Source organism: Echeneis naucrates, chromosome 17, assembly GCF_900963305.1.
Source record: "Echeneis naucrates chromosome 17, fEcheNa1.1, whole genome shotgun sequence".
NCBI classification, from domain to species: domain Eukaryota; kingdom Metazoa; phylum Chordata; class Actinopteri; order Carangiformes; family Echeneidae; genus Echeneis; species Echeneis naucrates.
The window spans coordinates 3657059-3677680 of record NC_042527.1 but is presented as its reverse complement, the minus strand read 5'-3'; the positions used below and the strand labels follow the sequence as shown (position 1 = coordinate 3677680).

General features: G+C 40.3%; 1 protein-coding gene across 1 annotated transcript in view; it reads right to left on the bottom strand.

Moving 5' to 3' along the window:
- The window catches only part of astn1 (astrotactin 1), a 402459-nt gene that overhangs the window by 186701 nt on the left and 195136 nt on the right, over window positions 1-20622 (bottom strand). Inside the window, exon 16 of the mRNA XM_029524898.1 lies at window positions 13294-13421. Within this exon, the coding sequence (XP_029380758.1) occupies window positions 13294-13421 (128 nt within the window). The remainder of the gene's footprint in view (window positions 1-13293; window positions 13422-20622) is intronic.

Below are 20622 nucleotides of genomic sequence, written 5' to 3'. Positions count from 1 at the left end.
AAATGCAATAAAATATATATATACTAATTTGTCATTTAAAGCTACAATGACTAAGGGTACCTTCGTTCTATTCAATGTATAGATCATAAAAACACAACTTCAGAGACAGTAAGTCAGAGATCAATAATTCTAAACACTCACTGGCATAACCGAAAAGGTTGGCGTACAAAACAAAAACAAGTGAATGAATAAATTGTGGGGGGGGGGGGGGGGGAAACAGCACAAAAATATTTCTACTTTTAATATTTACCCGACACTTTTGGGAAAATTTGGTCATGCAGAATTCTTCATTGTGCAAAAAAGAAAAAAAAAAGTATTACATATAGCTTGGACTAACAAAAGCTAACTTTGTTACAGAGAGCAATATTATTACAAAGTCAGAAACAAGGGGAAAAAACTGCTGTATTTGACCTATAAAAACCTATAAAGTATTCCCTTTCTTGAAGTACATAACATGAGAGTTTCACTTCTAAGCGCTGGAAGTATTGATGAATGTCTCGTGATGATGGAGTTCGTGAGTTCGCTGGATGCTGAACAACAGTAGCCTAACAGTGAAAAACTAACGCAGACTGACAGGCAGAAAAGGGGGGAGTGGAAGGCAGGAAAGCACTTAGGAAGAGAGACCCATGGAGACTGACAAGGCAAGAAACTGGTGCAGTACAGAGTGAAGTGACAGCACAGTGTTAACGCTGTTGCAGCCCCCTTGGCAGGGAAGTGTGGCTTAAGTGCAGTAAATTTAACGAGTCAAAGCGTACGACAGTCAAAGGTTCAATAACTGCAGCTGTTTATAGTGAGTCTGCATGTGTGATTTGTGCGCTCGTGTCCGACTACAGTATGCATGTGAGGCTAACTGATCACACAGAAGAAAAAGACAATAAATGTATAGGAGGTACATGAGCGTTAACTTCGTTTTTTTTTTTTTTTTCCCCCCCTCCCTGGGGGTGGGCAGAGGAGGTGAGAGGAAGATGATTACAAAGCTAGTGAAATGATGGGTGGCGGTTGCCCTTCACCAACCTCTGAAGATGAACAACTCGGGCCAGGAGGTTTGATAAAGAGACTGGTTCTGCAGAGGATCATGACAGTATTTCATCGTTTATCCTCCATCTGTCCTGAATTATTACTGCAGATGTCATCGATTTGTTTTTCTTCCTGTCTGAATATAAACCTGTACACATTCTGATTGCTTTTAATAACTGGCACAAACAACAAATGACCAATTTGAATGGAAGAAATAGTCTTGATTTTAAAAAGGTGCAACAGTGCCCATTTGTTGTTGCTATGCTGCTGAATTCTCTGTCTGCTTAGTGTCTGCGACTCTCTCACACACGCGCGCACACGCACGCATGCACACACACACACACAAAATTCAAAAGCACAGAGTACTTGGTTTTTGATAAATCTATTTGAAGGCAAGCAACAACACATTTACAATACTGACTTATTTTAATTGATAATGGGACATTATCATCTTGATTGACATGCAACATGGAGTTGTATCATATGCTGTCAAATGGTGTCAGACCCTACTGAAATGAATCAAATCATTCCATTTTAAAAATATATTGTCGCTGAATGACATTGTACCTAAATTATATCTCGATACATATCAGATTGTCTATTGTTAGAGAGAGCGCACCTCTACAGGCAAAATGGGATAACTGCTATCCAACAAGACAGCAATTTTGTTTTTGTTTGTTTGTACTATGTTTTTGTCCAAACATAATACATCATTAAAACATTGAAAACGTAACATATGTCTGAGAAAAATGTGTGACTTTTTTCGTTCATGACATACAAACAGCTAATTGGAGTCAGCTGTTACCAAGTTGGAGTTGGAATAAATGAGTCCAGACTGAAGTCACGGTTTACAGCAATGTACAGAGTTTATTGTTTGAAAGCACTATTTCTTCAAATGAAGCAATCCTCACAAACCAGATATCTCAGAGGACTAAACATTAAGATAATGCGATTCGCATTAAACTGAGAGGGTTAGAGAGCCACCAAAAGAGCGAACAAATCCTCATCAGTCCAGTCAGACACACTGTCTGTAAATGGAGATAATTCAGTCCTGCAGGCTAGAAGTGGGCGTCCTGCTAAGATGACTCCAAAGGCTCAACACAGATGCTCTTTAATGTAACAAACTGCTTAAGGCTGGGAGGAATCATTGGAATTGGTTAATATCTTTGTTCAAAAGTCAGGCATACAGTGCTGCTGTGGCTTTTTCTGAGAAGCAGCTCGGTGCTGGTAAAATGTTTCGTTGACTGACAACACTAATGCTGAAATGTTTGGTACAAGACACAGACGTGGCCAGTGACTTGGGGCTTTGCCACCAAAGCATCTCTGTTGTACAAGTCTTACTACATCTCAGTGGAAAAAAAAAAAAAAAAAGAAATTAGATAACTGGCTGTTAATATACAATAGTATTATTACAGTCTATGTTTCAGGCATAAACGATCAAGCAAACAGCAGTTTAATTTGCCTCATACCAAGGCATTATGCGGTAATTCTGTGCAATGAGAAATGAATACTGCGACTGTTGCCTGCCGTCCACCGCAACTCCCTCTAAGTTACTTTGCTGCTGTTAAGAGATGTAGCAGAGCATGCATTAATAATATTGCAGCGCAATATAATTCAGTGATTTTTTTTTCTTTTTCTCTCACTTCAAAAATACTGACTGTTGCAGTTCGGTTTCACACACATGCTTTGTGAGTGGCTGTGTGGCAGGAGCACATGCGGTTTTTGGTTGTATTTGTGTGAATTTGATAAATATTAGATCCCATTACATGACCAGATTTTGGAAGGTTTTACAAAAAAAAAGGATGCATTCTTACGTTTACAACATTAGGAGACAAAATTTGACAGAGGACAAAAAGCCAACTACTAATCGCAGCTGGATTTAATTGATGAATTTCCCTCATTATTATATTTCTGCTTACCAGTGCATGTCTTAATTTTCTTTTAGGACATTGATTAACCTATGATTTTTGGTGATTTTTAAAAAAGGGGCTGAGGCTGTTATTCTCTTAAAATCTGATGAACGCAAACACTCCATTTTCCAGGATAAGTTTCACCCGTGCATTTGTGACACTCACCATAGAGCGAATCTATTAAAGTTGCATTTAAGTTCAGTAAACACGAGAAACTTGTGCAACAAAAAATGGACCAGACTCAGTGACTAACTCCCTAAACTTAACAACCTTGCTACCTGCCCTATGTGCCCTAAAGATGACTACTGTATATCTAACTAGCCCAGTGAGTAGTGATACTAACATGTCCTTGGGATCATCAGGTAGGAACCCCCTTTCACCGGTGTTTGGTCTAGTTGGTTCCGTGACACCTCCGGGAGGCTACAGTGTGATCACTGGCGTCCCAGAGTCACCCCCCTAATGCCAGCCATTACCGCTGCTCACACCAAGACAATTATCTCAAACAGCACTACCGTCAACTACTCTGACCTCTCAGCAACAGCACCAGTAAAAGCAGGGTGGGGATACAGACCCTGGTTCGGCTAGGGGGTAATGAAAGCATAGAGGGTGCAGGACGTGGAGGACAAGATACACTAGCAGATTCAGCAAACTAACTCACCTGAACAGTCCTATAATCAGAGAAAGAAATAGCACAAGCCAAATCAAACCAATGCAGGCCAACTCACCTGGACTAAACGCGTGGAAAGAGGCTTGCACAGGCCACACCCACCATTTAAATAAATGTCCTCTTCCTTGATTTCTTACTTGCTTTTCCCAAGAGTCTGTCTATCCTAAGTGCTCCCCCTGCTGGGCCCCCAGTTACTATTATTTCTCCTGATCCAAATCCACTGGCTGGACCTTACTGCCTCATCCAACATTCTCTTAAAATCTGACTAACACAAACATTCTGTTCACGTTCACTTATGAATTTGTGACACTCACCATGGATCTTATCTATTAAAGCTGCCCCTGTTTGCCTTGTTAGTACATTTCGAATTGTTTGCATGTAAGATGAATTGGTGGAAAAAGTTAGCTTGCCTGGCTTGCTCCATGTTTGTAGCTTTGTTCATATACAACTGTGACATGACGTCCTTGTGTAAGTTTAATAGACGAGAAGTATCAGCTTAATTTCTAACAACAAATGCTACAGTTTCAACTATTTGAGTCCTAGAAAAGTTCCTGTGCACAGTATACAGCACACTAGGCTTTCATATTGCTTTTTTTTTGCCATATGTAATTTGTTAGTTGCACGTTGCTGAATTTGGATAAAGTTGAAATTAAGTGAAAAACAAATTGTGTGAGGACGGCGCATTTTATTTGCTTATTTCCCAAATTGTTTTATCAGTCTCACAGCGTGATGCTGCATTGCAGCAGTTTATATGCACCAATATGCAGTAAGTGATTAGCATATTCTCATTCAACATTGCTTAATTTCAATGATTGATTAGTTCATTGATTTGAAAGGTAATTAAATGAGTTAAACTGGTAGAGTGGTATCAAGGGAGAGGAAGACAACTGCTTCTCTTTTAATACCCCCAAGCAACAATATAGTTTTAGTTTTATTCCTTCTTCTAGTAAATAAAATGGTCTATAGACCTGATAGACCAGTTGCAATGAACACTGATGAGTCATAGTTGTCCTGCTTACCATAACTCTTAAAGCTTCTTATATTATTTTAAAACTATCTAAACAAGTTTCTAAAATACGCCAGTTATTTTCATGACTCTGACACAAGAACCAGCTCGGTGATACACAGCTGTTGTTGTGTTTAAGAATTCACTCCGAAATGTGTTTGAGTGATGAATAAATTATGGCCCCCGCATGTTTTTAAAGTACATACATGCTAAATAATTGCTACACTCCAGCGCACTCTGCTGCTCCATTCCCCTGAAACCAGTGACACCCTCTGCCTCATCTGCCTCATCTGCCTCATCGGGTCTAATCCACATCTTGACTTGAGGGCTGCTGTTTGAAAACCAGTAGGGAAAAGATGTGGGCCCCTGCAGACATGACCTTCCCTCGCTGCCACCAATTATATCAAGGCCTTATAAAATATAGATTATGTGCCATCTCAGTGCTGACATCTCTAAAGGCTCAGAGTGTAGGGACTGTGTGGAGGGGCCATGGGCAGAGCCCAAGGAGAGACCAGGTTGAGTATTACAAGATGAGAAGAAAACAGTAACACAAAGGATGACCTTGATGAGGGCTGCCTACTCTGGCAAAGAAAATATAATTAAATAAATTTACAGACTCACTTCCACAGGACTGTTTGATCAATCAAATCAAGGCTCTGAATTTTAAAATGCACTGATTACAACGATATTCATTACCCTAAACTCAAATCTTAACCCAATATCCCTGTATTATTAATGGATGGGAGCTGAGTTTGGAGCAACTGGTATTTAACTTTGTGTCTTAACCTTTTGGCATAAATGTCAAGTCAAATTCTAATAGAAAAAATTTGAAGTTCATCCAGCAGGGATTTCATACATTTCACCTCAAGTGTGTTTCCAGGGCCGCATATATTCAAAACCCCGAATGCTGGGTGAAAGATGATCAGCGACCATCAGCAAAGTGCCAACTTTGATGGCAAGATTTCACATTTCACAGGGACACCTGACAGAAAACCATGGAAGTCTCACCTTCACCATGTCTCGCTCACACACACACACACACACACACGTTCAAAGAGATGTTCCAGTGGCAAGATGTTCCTGTGATGTAATCAACAAAGGTACAGGAGGACAAATCCTGACAGTAAAAAACAGCCTTACTTCGTGGCACAGAAATTTTTCCTGGTGGGGTTGTAACCAAATAAATCAAGAGATGAAGTTAAGGATATGTAGGATCCTAAAGGCTTTTTGGGTCTTATCAGGAGAGAGACGAATAATACCTAAAATCTATACTTAAACATAAATAAAACTTCTAGAGCACTCTAGCCTTACTCCTGCCTCTTTTCATACAATGGAACTGTAGAGAAATCTAAATGGGACTGTATCATGTTCTATGTACAGAATGAATACATTATACATTCGATTTTCAAATGTTTACAGACAATGTGTTGTGTGTTTTAACACAAACAAATCCACATTTTCTTACACACACACACATAATATGAGTGATTTCTTAATGACGAAGTAAAACCCAAACTTGGATTCAGTATTACTTTTGCCAAGTCATTAACATTTATGTTACATTTTCTGGTAAAAAAAAAAAAACAAACAAAAACCTCACCCTCCCTCTCTGCCTCTCTCTTTTGAAAATTCTCCTCTGAATACCTAAATTCTTGTGTCAGCTATTTTTCCAAGCCTATAAGCTGAAATCTGCCGCTTTGATGACAAACGACAGGGGAGCGGCAGCGAAGACTTGGTGACTGGCAGGAGTGACTATTTCTCCCTTGGCATTCATTGCTGTGTAACATCCCCGTGAATATACAGCGGCGTGCGCACACAGACACCCATTCAAAGACATAGATATGATGTGTGTGTTGAAGAGAACAGAGGAAGTGTCATTATGGCTGCGAGCAGAGAATGAGAATAGATCAAGCCCCCACCCTGCTGCCCTTTTGACCTGCAACAATGGATTCCCTCTTCCTGGCTCAGGTTATGTTATTCACTTGTTGGCTGCCAGTCTTTTGTTCTCTTCTCCTTCTCTTCCACCATGAAATATTTCACAGTCTCTCTTTCCATCTTTCTTGCTCTATTGCCTCTTTCTCCCTAATTTTTCATTCTGTACCTTCTCTCTTCTGCACTTATCTCCCAACTTCCATCTTGAGGGAAATCTGCTTAGCAGCCATGAGCGTACTTGCTTTCCAATTAAATCAGGATGTATTTGCCTTTCAAAAACCTCCCTTTCCTCACTCTTTTTCCCAGTGGAATAATTGATGGAGGTCTCTGGCCTCGTGATGAATGGCTTTAAAGTCTACAGATGAATAGGAAGATGAATGATTTCACCCCTGCAAGGACCAGAGGATGCTGGAACAAGGAACGCTGACATTGTGACAAATACACTGACCATAGGAACCAAACTGGGCTGAATCAGCCAGGGACAGGAGGGGTGGCATGCGTTCATCGCAGCTCAACAGACGTTCTGCTTGCTGGCGCCGCCTCTGCACGTCTGTTTGCCCCATGGACAATTACCTGAGCCTTGCAATTAGCTGCAGGAACAGCAATAATGCTGACGGCCTGCCAGGTGACAGGTTGGGGGTGGCGGTGTGCCAGGTAGCTTGCAACGCAGAGCACTACGTTGGACGCTTGTGTTTGTCCGCTCAGTGGTAATGTGGAGGCCAAGAGAACAGGTGCAGTAAGGTGAGAAGACGCATCAGGTGATTTCATGAGGACAGTGCCGCCGCCTTCTTGGCCAAGACTTCGACGCTGATACAAGTTTCTCCTCTGGCCTCACACAACTTGCTGTCATGCAGCTGAGAGGTAGCCAATGTTCAGAAGAATGAATTCAATGAGCGTATGACGGGCCATCTGTTTTTAAAAGGCCAGCAAGTAAGACTGTTACTGCCCTACAGAACATAATGACCATAATATATCCATGTAGGTGGGTAACAATTTTGTTGATCAGTCTCAGTTACTCAATAATTTTGTTGCCAGCTGGTGAGGTGTTGGCATAAAAATAAAAAGTTTCTGGCCTGAACTGTTTTGGAACAGAAAACTTCTTTTCCTTTCACGTTTAAAGTGCCAAAACTGGAAAAAGTAAAAGATTATCGGCACAACTGTTGCAGTACTCTCTGAATGGAAATCGACAGGGATGCAAAGGGAACTCCTAGCTTTCTTTTTTTTTTTTCTTTGACAGGTTCTATGCCTCCATCCTGCTTAGAATTCCATAAAAAAACCCAAAAATGAGCAAAACTGCATCGTTACAGGAGAAGTAGTAGGAACAACAAACCTACATTACATCGTGATTTTAGGCCACTTGATGTCAGCACAATCAAACTAAACACTTTATCAACATATTATGACAAATCACATTATAATTGGAAATGGCAATTTGCATATTATTGAAAGCAGCAGCTATGTAGCAACATTTTGACTCAGTCAGAGCCTTCAGCTGCTTAATGCTCTTCACAGCTGGTAAAGCTGCTGCGGATACAACTGAGCAATCATTGAAAAGCTGTTAAAATGCTCCTCAGTGCTGACGGGAACCGTTAGACTCAGGTAATAATTCTCTCTTAATTTGTCGCAAAGTATGACCCCTTTTAGGCACATTAGCCATTTAATCTATAGTTATGTAGAAATATACTGATTATGTCAAATAGAAACTTTCACATGCTAAGCCTGACATACAAGATGAAATTACGGAAAACTGCCAAACAGAGAACGGTTCACTATCCATAACACAGTAAAGCTTATAGTATTACCGTTTTAACATGACTTTGTCAGATGAAGTGGATTCAAATCTTTTTTCTTTTTGTTTCTAATAAACAAAATCTCATCAAGTTGTTTTTCATCTCATATTAGTATGTTCCCATCATTCATTCATTCATTCAATCTTCTTCTACCACATATACATTTCTTGGTCGCGGGGGCTGCTGGAGCCAATCCCAGCTCACTCTGGGCAAAGGTGGGGTACACTCTGGGCAGGTCACCAGTCCATCACAGGGCCAACACACAGAGACAGACAGAGACCAACAGCCACTCACACTTAGACCTACGGACAGTGTAGAGTCACCATGTAATACAAACATGCATGTCTTTGGATGTTGGGAGGAAACGGGAGTACGAGGAGGAAATCCATGCAGGCACGGGGAGAACATGGAAACGCCACTAAGAAAGTCCCCATGCTGGGAACCAAAATGGTGACCTTCCTGTGATGCAACAACGCTAACCACTATGATGCCCTTCAATATAATGAATTATTGTCTTCTGCATTAGTCAAATGTCTGATATGTGAAATTATGCGGGGATAATAGTGTGCTGTTACAGCATTATTTCAACTGAAGTGTGAATTACGATATGTAAGTCATATCAAATAAAAACAAATTCTCAGTATGTGTCAGGTATAAGACATCTTCAGTTTATAAGGCAACAGAAAGCATGCTTCAAGAATATATACAGCAAATTACCATTTATGGTGACTGTGAAGCTATGTAATGTTCGACTTACCAAAATATTAAAAAAGAAAAAAATGGTGGTGAGGTGTAAAAATAATAGCAGCAGCAATAATGATTCATGATTACTTACTCAGTAACACAGATTGAAGGACAATGACAGAAGTATGCATTTCACAGCAATTCTACTCGATATCCTTGTTTGATAAGCAGTTCCGGGTGTTTTTTTTTTTTTTGTTTTTTTTTTCTCAGTTACTTATAAAATATCACCTGCGCTTTGTAACACATTCACTGTGCTTGAGGCACCTCACGGTATATTAGAAATACTGAGTGAATGCTTGTCAGCTTTCATTACGCATTTGTGAGATACCTGCGTCATTTCTGACAAGACAGTGGAAGGGTCCATCAGCTTACTGGGAAGGGTAACGCCTTCTTTCCTCATGCCACCCAACACCGTTGAAAGCTGTTGCCACATATTGCATGTTGTATGAAGTCATTTTGCTGCAGCTCTCTCTCCATGTCTTCAAGCACATTTGCAAAGCTGTTCTAACAGCAACTGAGAGTGGAGGTCAATCCTTCGCATTTAAAACAATCATTTCAAACAGTTCAGCAGAGGTCATGTTTGTCCAGTTTTCACAGTTTTAAGTTGCCAAAAATCAGCAGCTCTATCCGCTGAGGAAGACAGGGAACCATTAGACTCAGGCTATTATGAGCTTTTCAACTTTATCTTCTGAAAAGCTCAGCAAAAAACTTGTAAATGCACCTTAAGATTTTTAAGTCAAGCAAAATGCAGAACATTTTTATTTCAAGGGTGCATTTTACATTTATCGTGCATCTGTAGATTCTTCTTCTTCCAGGTTCTATGGTAAGCTGCTGACTGCTGGGTCTACCTTCATATTTAACATGCAGATACATGAGTGGGCAAATAATGCTCAATGAACAACGCCATTTTTTCCATGTCCAAGAACTTCTCACATCTAAAGTTGTGATGGATGAAGGTCAGTTAGTTCACTGACTGCTATTATTCAGCATGTCTAGAGCCCAGAGGGTGGGGTGTGCGTGGATATAATAAATAAGGGAGAAATAATGACAAAAATGTTTAATACTGGCACTGCTGCCTGAGAAAAAAAATTGTGGGGAGCTGTAGTTTTATGAAAATTAGTTAAGATCTAATCTCAAAGGTTAGAACTTGTAATAATGAGGGCTGTAGTGCTCATTTATCTTTTAGGAAGGAGAATAAACTCCAAGGACTAGTTTCCTCTGATGAAAATCAAGCTTTTAATTTTGTTAACATCCATAAGATGTTTTCATGTAATACAATATTTTAGGGCAGTGCGGCGGCACAATGGTTAGTGCTGTTTACCCACAATAATTAGGTCATGGGTCAGTTCCCAGGCCCGGGGCCTTTCTGTGTGGAATTTGTATGCTCTCCATCATGTTTGGGTTATTTGGTGACTCTAAATTGTTTGTAGGTCTTAGTTTGAGTGTGAGTGGTTGTTTGTCTCTTTCTGTCTCTGTGCATTGGTCCTGCGGTGGACTGGTGACCGATCCAGGGTGACCCTGCCCTCACCCAGTGTCAGCGGGGTTTGGCTCCAGCAACCCCCGTGACCTGGAAATGGATAAGCGATTGATGATGAATGAAAGAATGAATGAAGAAGATATATTAGCAGAGTCTTTCCACTTTGAACTGCTGTAAATCAGTAGAAGTCACATGGTTTAAAAACTGCTGAGGGAAAAGACAAAAGGTAGTGGAACATGGGCTCACATACTTCTAAAATCAGGACTATGGACAATATGATACAAGAGCACTCAGAGTGCTTCAGTCTCACCCAGCTGGATGCTTTGAAAAGAATCTAATTTCATGATATTATTCTTTAATGGTGCCCACAGCTGCACCAAACACAAGAGAGTCACAAGAGAGGAAGCGTCGCTACGCCGGACTCTGTTCTGGGCCATGCGCACTGCAAGCCCAGGGGGACTGTGGGGACAAAGGTTTGAGGTGTGCCGGCTGAGAAGGGACAGAGGAGGGCCAGAGGGTGAGGACAAGAGCAAGGGGGATGTGACAACAGAAGATCAATTTAGATTAGGCAGTTTTAATATCCTTTGAAGTTTCCAATAAATGGCGGTTAGAAGCACTGCTACTCTGTCATTTGATTGCATGTCACCTTTGTCACAACCACAGATGATGGAGCTTTGAATTGATGTCCTGACTGGCCTTGTGCCTCTGCTGTTAAAACAGCAATAACAAGTGATAAAACCATCCTGCAATCTGCTGCCTTCCACCATAAGGCAGTTCACAAGCAGTTACACCGGTGTCTGGAATGAACTTAGCCAGCAGTCTGCCTGAATGAAGCATTTAGGAAATATGCTATTCTGTGATTATTAATTTTATACTCTCTATTATAGTGCTCTAGTGCACTCTGAACACGAGGCAAAAGGTTATTACCCATGCTGGCAGAGATGGAGGGTTTCCTCCACATTACACATGCCTCCTTTTTATAAAATCCCTGCAAGTTTTTCAACTGAAATTCTTGTATTGAGAAAGAAGAAAAATATTATTTCCGGCTTCTGCCAAAAGAGAGTTTGTGTGACAGAGAACTTTTCTGTCAAACTGTTAGTCCTGTTAAGGTAATCCATCAAACACCCACACTCTGAGCATGGGAGAGGGGGTAGCTCGGTCAAATTCTGGTGATAATGATGAACCCAGATGGACAATAGAAATGGTCCACACTCTGGAATCACTTGATTCACAGTAGGTCAAGGATGTCTCCTCCTCTCTATTTGTAATCTACGTTTCTGTGATAATGGCAGCCGCTTCACAATGAATGTCTGTGTGCTGTCCAAACACTGCTGCCACGAGCCGTGTCAGTAATGAACCGTGACATGACTCCAAATGACATCGATTAATGAATTTGGACAACAGAGGTACAACCCAGCCCTGTGTGCAACAAAAGCACTTTGTATAAGGTCAGAATCATTGATTTAAGTAAATATTTCCTGATCTGGGCTTCAAATCACTGTTTTCAGGATGAAATTAAGACAACAGTACAATATTTAAAAAGGTGCCCTCAGTGTCCAAACAAAACCATCAAAAGGTTTAGTCAGGCCTCAGTTAGTCTGACACTTTTTTGTATTTTCAGATACAGATACAGAATCCAGGCGTGTACAACTCAAGCTGAGAATACTTTTGTGATGGCTGAAGCATCTAATGCAACAAACAGCAACAAACTTCAAAACATTTGAAAACTTGTGACATTATTTAAAGCATACAGCCTGTAGCAGATGGTCAGGCGAATTTGTGCCAAAACAAAATAAATTAATTGGAGAATAAATTAAAATGCAAAGCAAACTTATATTTGGTGAATCACTAGAAATATGAGAAGTTTGAGCAATTACATTTAAGTCCTGCCCAGATAACAACACATCATTTCTAAAATGAAAGTTTTATTTTACATTTACATTTACTTTTTACAAATTGCTATATTACACCACTACAATAGCTATAGTAATTTATCTGTCATCTGTTTTTCACTTTAACTATATATGATTAGGTTATATTATTTTGTATCGGCTGTTGTTATTTATATTTCTATATGTGTTCTATATTATCCCCATCGTGAATGTTAAAAAGAAATATTTGGCAGTTTGATGATTATTTCAGCAGTTATTGGGAGCAAGATGAACAGAATTCAGATTCAGTTTTAAAGAAGATTCAGGAGAGCTGGTCTCCTCACAATCTGCCACATGACACATTCTGGCAACATCTTTGCAATTTCAGCCATGATGTGGTGAATTTCGCAAGCAGGCAGGACTGAGTGTCTGCACCGTACCACCAAAGATGTGCATGTTCTCCAGTTTCTTTTTATATATCACAACCTTTCCATGAGTAGTGACAAAACATTATTCAAGCCACATTTTGTGGATACAGCATTTAATTAATATACTATTAAACTTAATGCAAATCTTTACTTCACAATGTTTCTTCATTTAAATGATATTTGCTGTCTCAAAATAGTGGGATATAAAGCTTTTCCTCATGCACCATGTGTTTGGAGCTACTAGAAAGTCGACTTGGATCAGCCTGGGTTTATGTTACCACACAGATGTGAGACATACTACAACAAGACTACCAGAACCAGGCGAGATTGACTGTAGTCTGGACCTATTTCAATCTGCGTTCAGGGTTCAGGTTTCACTTATGAGCACTTCCAACCAGCCGATGATGAAGCACCGGTGTGCAGGCCTGAGATATGAAATATGGATTCATACCTGTGAGGTATTCTGGGTCGGGTACTGGGTCTGACAGCTCCTCATGGCACTGAACCTCTGTTGGCACCGATGCCACCACCATGCCATCTGGGAGCTGCTGCTCGATGCCTCGGGCAAAGTTCTTCTGCCTGGTGTGAAGAGAGACGACAGGGGAAACTGGTTAGAGACACTCGCTTCTCTTACTGATTGAAGAGAGAAGAGAGGAAGTGAAAGGACGACAGTATAAAAGGATTGTGTTAAAATGAGGAAACGCACAATTTAAGAAGGATAAAATGTGACGAACCCAAAAGGTCAAAAATGTTTTCAGTGCCACTTTTGTACAGGCATATCTATGAAGTGAATCACTTGCTTGTGCTCAGTGCCAATTTCATATTAATTCAGAGGTGCTACTTTGCATTTCTGTCCATATCAATAGGGCCCTTTAAATGCTGCAGGTAAATCAGATAAGAGATAACCTTGCTGGAGGCTGATAATATGTCAGATAACCTCAGATATCAATCCCATTGCTGGTTCGTAGGTAGGTGCATGTGATGAGTAGCTGGGACTATAAATGCTGTAAATAGTTTGAATGGAACCCGAGCAGAGGGATATGACAGTTGAAAGACATATCTTTGAGAGGAAATCAGTTTTGTCTTTTGAGGTTTGAGATTCAACAGACAATTAACAAAGAGAGTGCCAGCACATATTTCTCTCTTCATGTCTGAACGGTGTCCTGAAACTACTGAGAAGTATCTGGCCCTGGTTTCCATACCATCAAAGCCAAAAGAGAAAAGGTGCACAATCCTGTAAACTTGTGCATTCCTGATAATAGCCAGTAAGCAAATGTGTAACACCACCAGAGTTACACATATGCCAGGCTGAATGTCAGCCTCTGAAATCTAGGTGTTCATGGATTTTTTTTGTGAGATAACATTGTTTGCGATGCTGATATACTTGCCTGTAGCATTTTGCGTTATTCAGAAGTGTGAATCACTTTGGAATGACAGCTTTCATTAAACAACTAATGGCACAAAGGTGAAGGAGCTGGGAGAAAATGAAGCAAGGATGAAGGCTGGAAGGACAGAGCAGACCCAAAGTTGGATGAGTAAGACTTCTCATAAGTGGCACAAGTAATACTTTCAGATCATTAAAAGAAAATCAATACAGGGTAACAATTATGCGGGGCTGCTTTGCGGTGTATTGAAGAGACAAAGTCTCACATTAAATCACGTCATTTTTCATTACGTTGATTACTCTGCTGCAACGTGACTCATCTTCATTGTGGGAGCTGACATCCTCATTTGTCTGTTGTTGTCTGTGACTCTTGGTTGAACTCATTCATTTTGTCCACTCCATCATTCGTTGTCTTCAATGCCAGAGAATATCGCAAGGTTCCACAACCGAGTGGCTTCAATAAATCAGTAACTTGAGCCATTCGGGTGTGTGGAAAGTGAAGCTGATGAGAATATATCTTTATTTTCTCTGGCAGGCATCAACCATACTTTGATTATATGGACTCTGGAGTCATCATTTATGCATGTAGCAGGCAATATTGTACATTTGTAACAGCATTACACAGCCAGGAGTTGTTTTTTGTTGAACAATGTCACATTAAAAATGAATTTCTTTCTGTCTTTTGTTCTTCTTTTTTTTCCCCAACTCGGAGATTCTTAACAAGTTTAAACTCTTACATGAATAGGCCAGCAAGTAACGAGCCATGGCACCATTACTGTTCATTAATTTTCTGGCCATCTGGCAATCTGACCTATATAACCACAGTACAGGTCCAACATTTGAGAACCTATTTGCTCTGTTTTGGTTTCCACTCGCCGCTCACTCTGTCCCTCTCTAAATGCTCTGCTGTATTCACCAGCTCGTTCTGACCTTAATGAAGTGTAGTTACTACAGTGAGCATTCTGAATCTGACTGACTGTGAAACCCATAAACAAGCCAAGCAGTCAGTAAACACACTTAAACAAAATTATGCAACATGAATTACGTATATAATGAGCATAATGAAAGTGTTTGGGAAAAAGAAACACTTCCCAAAACAAGTAAAACCCTCTCTGATCACCGAGGTGTTGATTCCCTACATGTCAGTCACCATCAGGGACATTGTTTTTCCCAGATCTCAGCAACAAACACATATGATGGATATGTATACAGGCATGAATTTCTAAATACTTCTAAAAATAAAATCAACATTACCACTGCGGCAAGAGAAGCATTTACTGTCTTGATGCATCTGGATGTATGACTCATTTGCTCCTGTGTATTTTACTCTGGATCCCAGCATCCACTTCCTGGATGCTGGGAATATTTCCCAGCAGTAATCATATCTGACACTAGTTATTAAATTAAGCAAATAAGATCTATAGCATCTCACTTAGACTAAATGGATGTTCTTTTCAATTTCAGTCCCCTCTATGACTAATTATTTTTTTATTAAAAATCTGCCATAAAAAGGTTGCACTTTTAAAATGTGCATAGCTGCAGCCGTTAATGGTACACCCAAGTGACACTTTCAAGTTAATACACAATATTATGCATAGTGCACTTTTTAATTTGTGCACTGCTCTGGGCCTAATCTGTGTTTGTGTGTGTGTGTGTGTTTGGGGTGTGTGTGTGTGTTTGGGGGGGGTACACAAATATTTACATATTACAAACTGTTGACTTTGGGAAAGTCACAACAGAATCCACCGGCTGAAGGAGAAACAGCATTACAGTGACTGCAGTCAAATTCCTGCATTCAGTGACATTTTATTTTCATGGCCATATCAAGGCCAGAGGAGTGAGATAATTTGAAAAAAAATCAAGCTGCGGTGCGGCATATTGTTTACATTTCTCTGCATCTTACTCCTAGCGGTTTATGTTGCTTGTGAGTTACGACATTTGTACATCTTTGTGTGACAGATTATTTTCACTGAAGTTAAACATCTGTCAGTTTCTGCTGGAAGTAAATTTGCATGTTTTCAACTGTCAGTTCAACAAAAGAAACAAATGGGGAATGTAATGAATGCATCGCAGTTGTCTTTGCTAAAGACTTGCAGCAATTTCTTGTTCTTTCTTCCACATTCGCTGAGTGGAGTATGGGATGAGTTCCTATCACTGCATTCATGACAGTTTTCATTGTTAATTTTGTTAAATGATGACATGTGAGACATGTAACACTGAACAGCCATCTGGCACAGTAAGGGTGCCATAATTCATTCTACCAGCCTATTGTTGTCACCTTACGGATCTGTCTGTGTGTGTTTCAGTGTAATCCTGACAACTTAAGTGCTGAAGAGATCTACTGTAGCGGCACTTGTGTTCTAGTTTGCCGTTTTTGTGGAGTTGCTGGATGGAGCTGTGCAAAATGGCGGACCCGACTGCATGTCACCGTGCCTGTGAAACTTACATCAGGTAATGACAACCTCAGCCCACTCTGAGCAAGCCCAAGGGCACTGTGATGTAAATGATTTGATTTCAACAAAATCATCCTAAACTACAAACTCAAATAAATTGATATAATTTAAGTATTGCCCAAGACTAGTTTGGTAGGTCAGAAGTGGAAAACAATAACAGCATAACTATCACATATGTTCCTCTACTGAAGTCAGCCGTTAGTCCCTGTCCTGCTCGTCAACTTCTGATGGCTTTTCAATTTTGGCTTCCAATCTACCCTCAAGACTCAGTGGACATGCAACTTTCTACGTCATAAAGATAATGCAGCAAATAACCCCACCGCTTTTATTTGTAAAGTAATCAATACTTAAAAATACCACTTTTAAATTTGAAGAGCTGTCAAAAGTGACTACAGTTAAAATTTTGTCAGGGAGAAGTCGTGATGAATGGCTAAAATGACTTTAACTAACAACAACGATCTGATTTTGTTTTAGCTTTTTTGTTTTTTTCCCCCCTTGTTTTTCTTCACACTTCACAACGTGACTAAATAAACCCACTGCTTTGTGACTGCATGTGAAACAAAGAGGTACCATCCGTCACCTTTTTAACAACATTAGTTTGCCTTAAACGCTCTCCATATTTAATTAAACAAATCAATGAAGGTACACCTCTTGAGGGGGAATTTTGAAGGTGTGGCACAGAAGATTGAGGTGAACAAAAAAAATAAAGAAAAAATGAGGACAGAGAAAGAAAGAACAAAAAAGGCTGCACAAAGTAGTTTGGGTGGGAGATTGTCAGGTGGGAGCGTGGTCTTCATTATTGATCCCAAGCAGCCACCAGAATGAGAACAAAGGGCACTAAAATATTCATTAAAACCTGCTCCAGGCTTGTCGTGTGAAAGAGGAATAGAGAGGGGAGGGAGGACAGTGTCACGAGTAATGAGGGGAGGTTAGCTTTTTAACATCTCATTATTGGAGTCCATTGGCTCCTGCAGAGACGGGACGATAGAGACCCCTGCCTCTGAGCTTTGTAATATGAAGCCCAGATTATATCAAGCCTGATGCTCTAAGATGTCACCATAACCTCTTTCCTGGCCACAAACACCATGTTGCTTTGTGACCACAATTATATTATCCGCTGCCAGCCTGCTGCCAATGACAAAAATACAACTGCATTTCACCGAGGAGGAAATCAAATAAATCAACTGCGTTTTTGAAATGATAATAACTCTTGCCTGTGTAGCGGGAGAGGGAAGCTTCCAGCGTAGAAAGGGAGGGGTGCATGTCTTTGTGAAAAACATGAGAAGCATTTCAGGGCTGGTGAGCTTGAAAGATGAACCATGAGGGAGGCATGCTGGGTGGAGCAAATCAAACCGGCTCCGTGTGTGTGATGATGCTCTCCGGAGATGTAGCTGAAAGAGCTTGGCTGCCAGGCAGACGGAGAGAGTCCACACTGCCCTACTGTGGCCATGTGTGTATGGGCAAATGTGAGCATACACTTGCGTGGACAACCCAAGTGCCCTGGTAATGTCTCCATGTGTGTGCATGTCATGCCACTGGGCACCTGTTCACACCATTTGCCGCTTTCCTTTTAGTCCTGCTTCTCATGCTGTTCCTCTAGACAGTTTAAAGAGAAAAACCTCGCAGGGGAGACAGAACAGGTTCATTTCCACCCATACAGGACTTTCCCCCAATAAATAAAACATTAGCAGTCCAAATTTTCCCCTGGAGGGATTGTTTACAATGTTTTTGATTTTCTGAGGACAAGTGGGGCAAGTGTGAGGCAGCCGAGTGAAAGGAATGAAAGGGAGATATGACAAAAAAATTCAGAGCATTAAAAAAAAAAAAAAAAGCATTGCAATGTGTTTGGAGTGTGGAAAAACAAACATCTGCTAATGATTAAACAATATTAAAATTTGAGTTCCTTTCACACATTGAATGAGACAGATGCTTTGTGCCAGTCCAAAGCGGTGGGGTAGGACATTGTGAAGAAGTGCCAGTGAACCTCACATAAAGTTTTCCTTACGATCATTTCCTCTGTGTCAGCATTCTCTCTGGACAAACACGAGATCTAACACAGGTATGGGAGGATTAAGGTCACACTGCCGGTAACGTCCATATCTTAGTTACCACTGCATCAAGTCAATGGCAGCGTCAAGAAGCAGAGATAAGTAAATCTATTTTTGGAGCAAAATATTATTTAACGGAGTCTCAATTAACTGCTCACTGCTTGGTCCTTTGTGTCACTGTCTCACAAGAGTGGGGGGAGTGATGAAGAGTCCTGACTTTATGACAGCATTTTAAAGATTCACTTCTTTTTCAGAAGCACATCTGAGTCATCTACTTATGACTGTGCGTCTAAAAAAACAAAAGTACACTTTACGCCTGCTCACTCCGTTTGAAAAGATGCCCAGTGTTTTTAGCGGATGCATTTCACAAGAGATGGTTTCAAAGAAATTGTCATGATCTACGTAACAAAAGCCCTCATGTGCCATGCCTCGATATGGATCAAGTTCCAAAAAACGCTGGATCTTTCACGCTCCATAATTAGTCCTGTGTTCTGACAGTTAATTCTATTTAGGATCCAATTCCTATTTTGCAAGATAACCCAGTTTCTCTGGCACCAACCGAGCTCACTATATTCTTTATTATCAGGGAGTGAGGCGCCAAACATTCTGGTCATGTTAGCAGGCCTCTTCCGTTCAGTCAGCCCTGACACCGCACTTTTATAGAGTTATATTCACAAACATTCCTGGAATCAGATTATATGAGCTGTAGCTAATAACTAGGCTGTTTGTTCAAAATCTTCTCTGCAAGCTGGTATCTCTATTCACCATTTGTGAGGAGGAGGAAATCATTTTACAGCACCACTTAGGGACTACACATACTCTGCAATCCAACCAGAACGAGACCAGCAGAGTGAGGAGTTCTTCCAAATAAAGCAGTCCTGCTGATGCACAGACAGATTACTCCCTGAACCCAGGGAGTGCAGCTACAGGGTGAGATTTTCTTTTTGGGAAGTCAATGAAACAGCCACAAATGCAAAATGACCACAAAGAGACAAGGTAACTAAAAGATGCCTCTTCAAATCAGCGGGTTTTGACCGTATATTGACATATCTCAGGGGCGGCTGCGCCATAACCTGTCCATCCATCATCTGATCTTAATTGCAGCTGTCAGAGCACCCAGTCATGCATATCTTATTTTAACTGAAACTTGTAGAATCAGACCTTACAAGGGTCCATAAGTCAGATAAAGTTAATCAACATTTCATATTGTGCTCTAGTTCAGTCCACGAGCTTCCAAAATTATCTAATTTCCTAACAATTTACAATATCCCAACTTGTTGTTGCAATTCATTTCTCATCTGAGAAGTCTGAACAAAACAAGGTTTCTTAAAAATGACATTACATTGATTATATGTCAGTCAAAAAGAGAATGCAGCTAAAGCTACGGAAGATTGATTTTTTGAAAGTGAGACCCAAAAAAAAAAAAAAAAAAAAAAAAAGATAAATGTAATACCAATTAAATGCTCTGTACCCCCATTCTATACTTTAAAAAGTCAAAAAGGGAAATTGAATTAAGTTATGTCATTTGTAAAGTTTCCACTGAAAACTCTAATGGATGAAATGGCTTTAATGGCCCATGGCCTTAAATTCATATTTTAATTTAAATGTCTTTAATTTTATCATTTCTGGAGTGACCGTTTAAAAGTAACTCAGTTCAACATGCAACTTTTGCTGGGTTACTGCGACATGGTGGGGGATATAATCTGATACTTTGCAGCACAGCGACTGGAAACTCATTTTGAGCACCCATTTGGTGCTGACCACGAGTGCAGTCATTCTCGCTCTGCAACATTAAATTTGACATTTGGTTTTCAGGGGAACATATATTTCATTGTTTCATATGTAATAAAGTCATTTTGCAGTAACTCTCTGGATTTAAACGGACTGACTTCAAA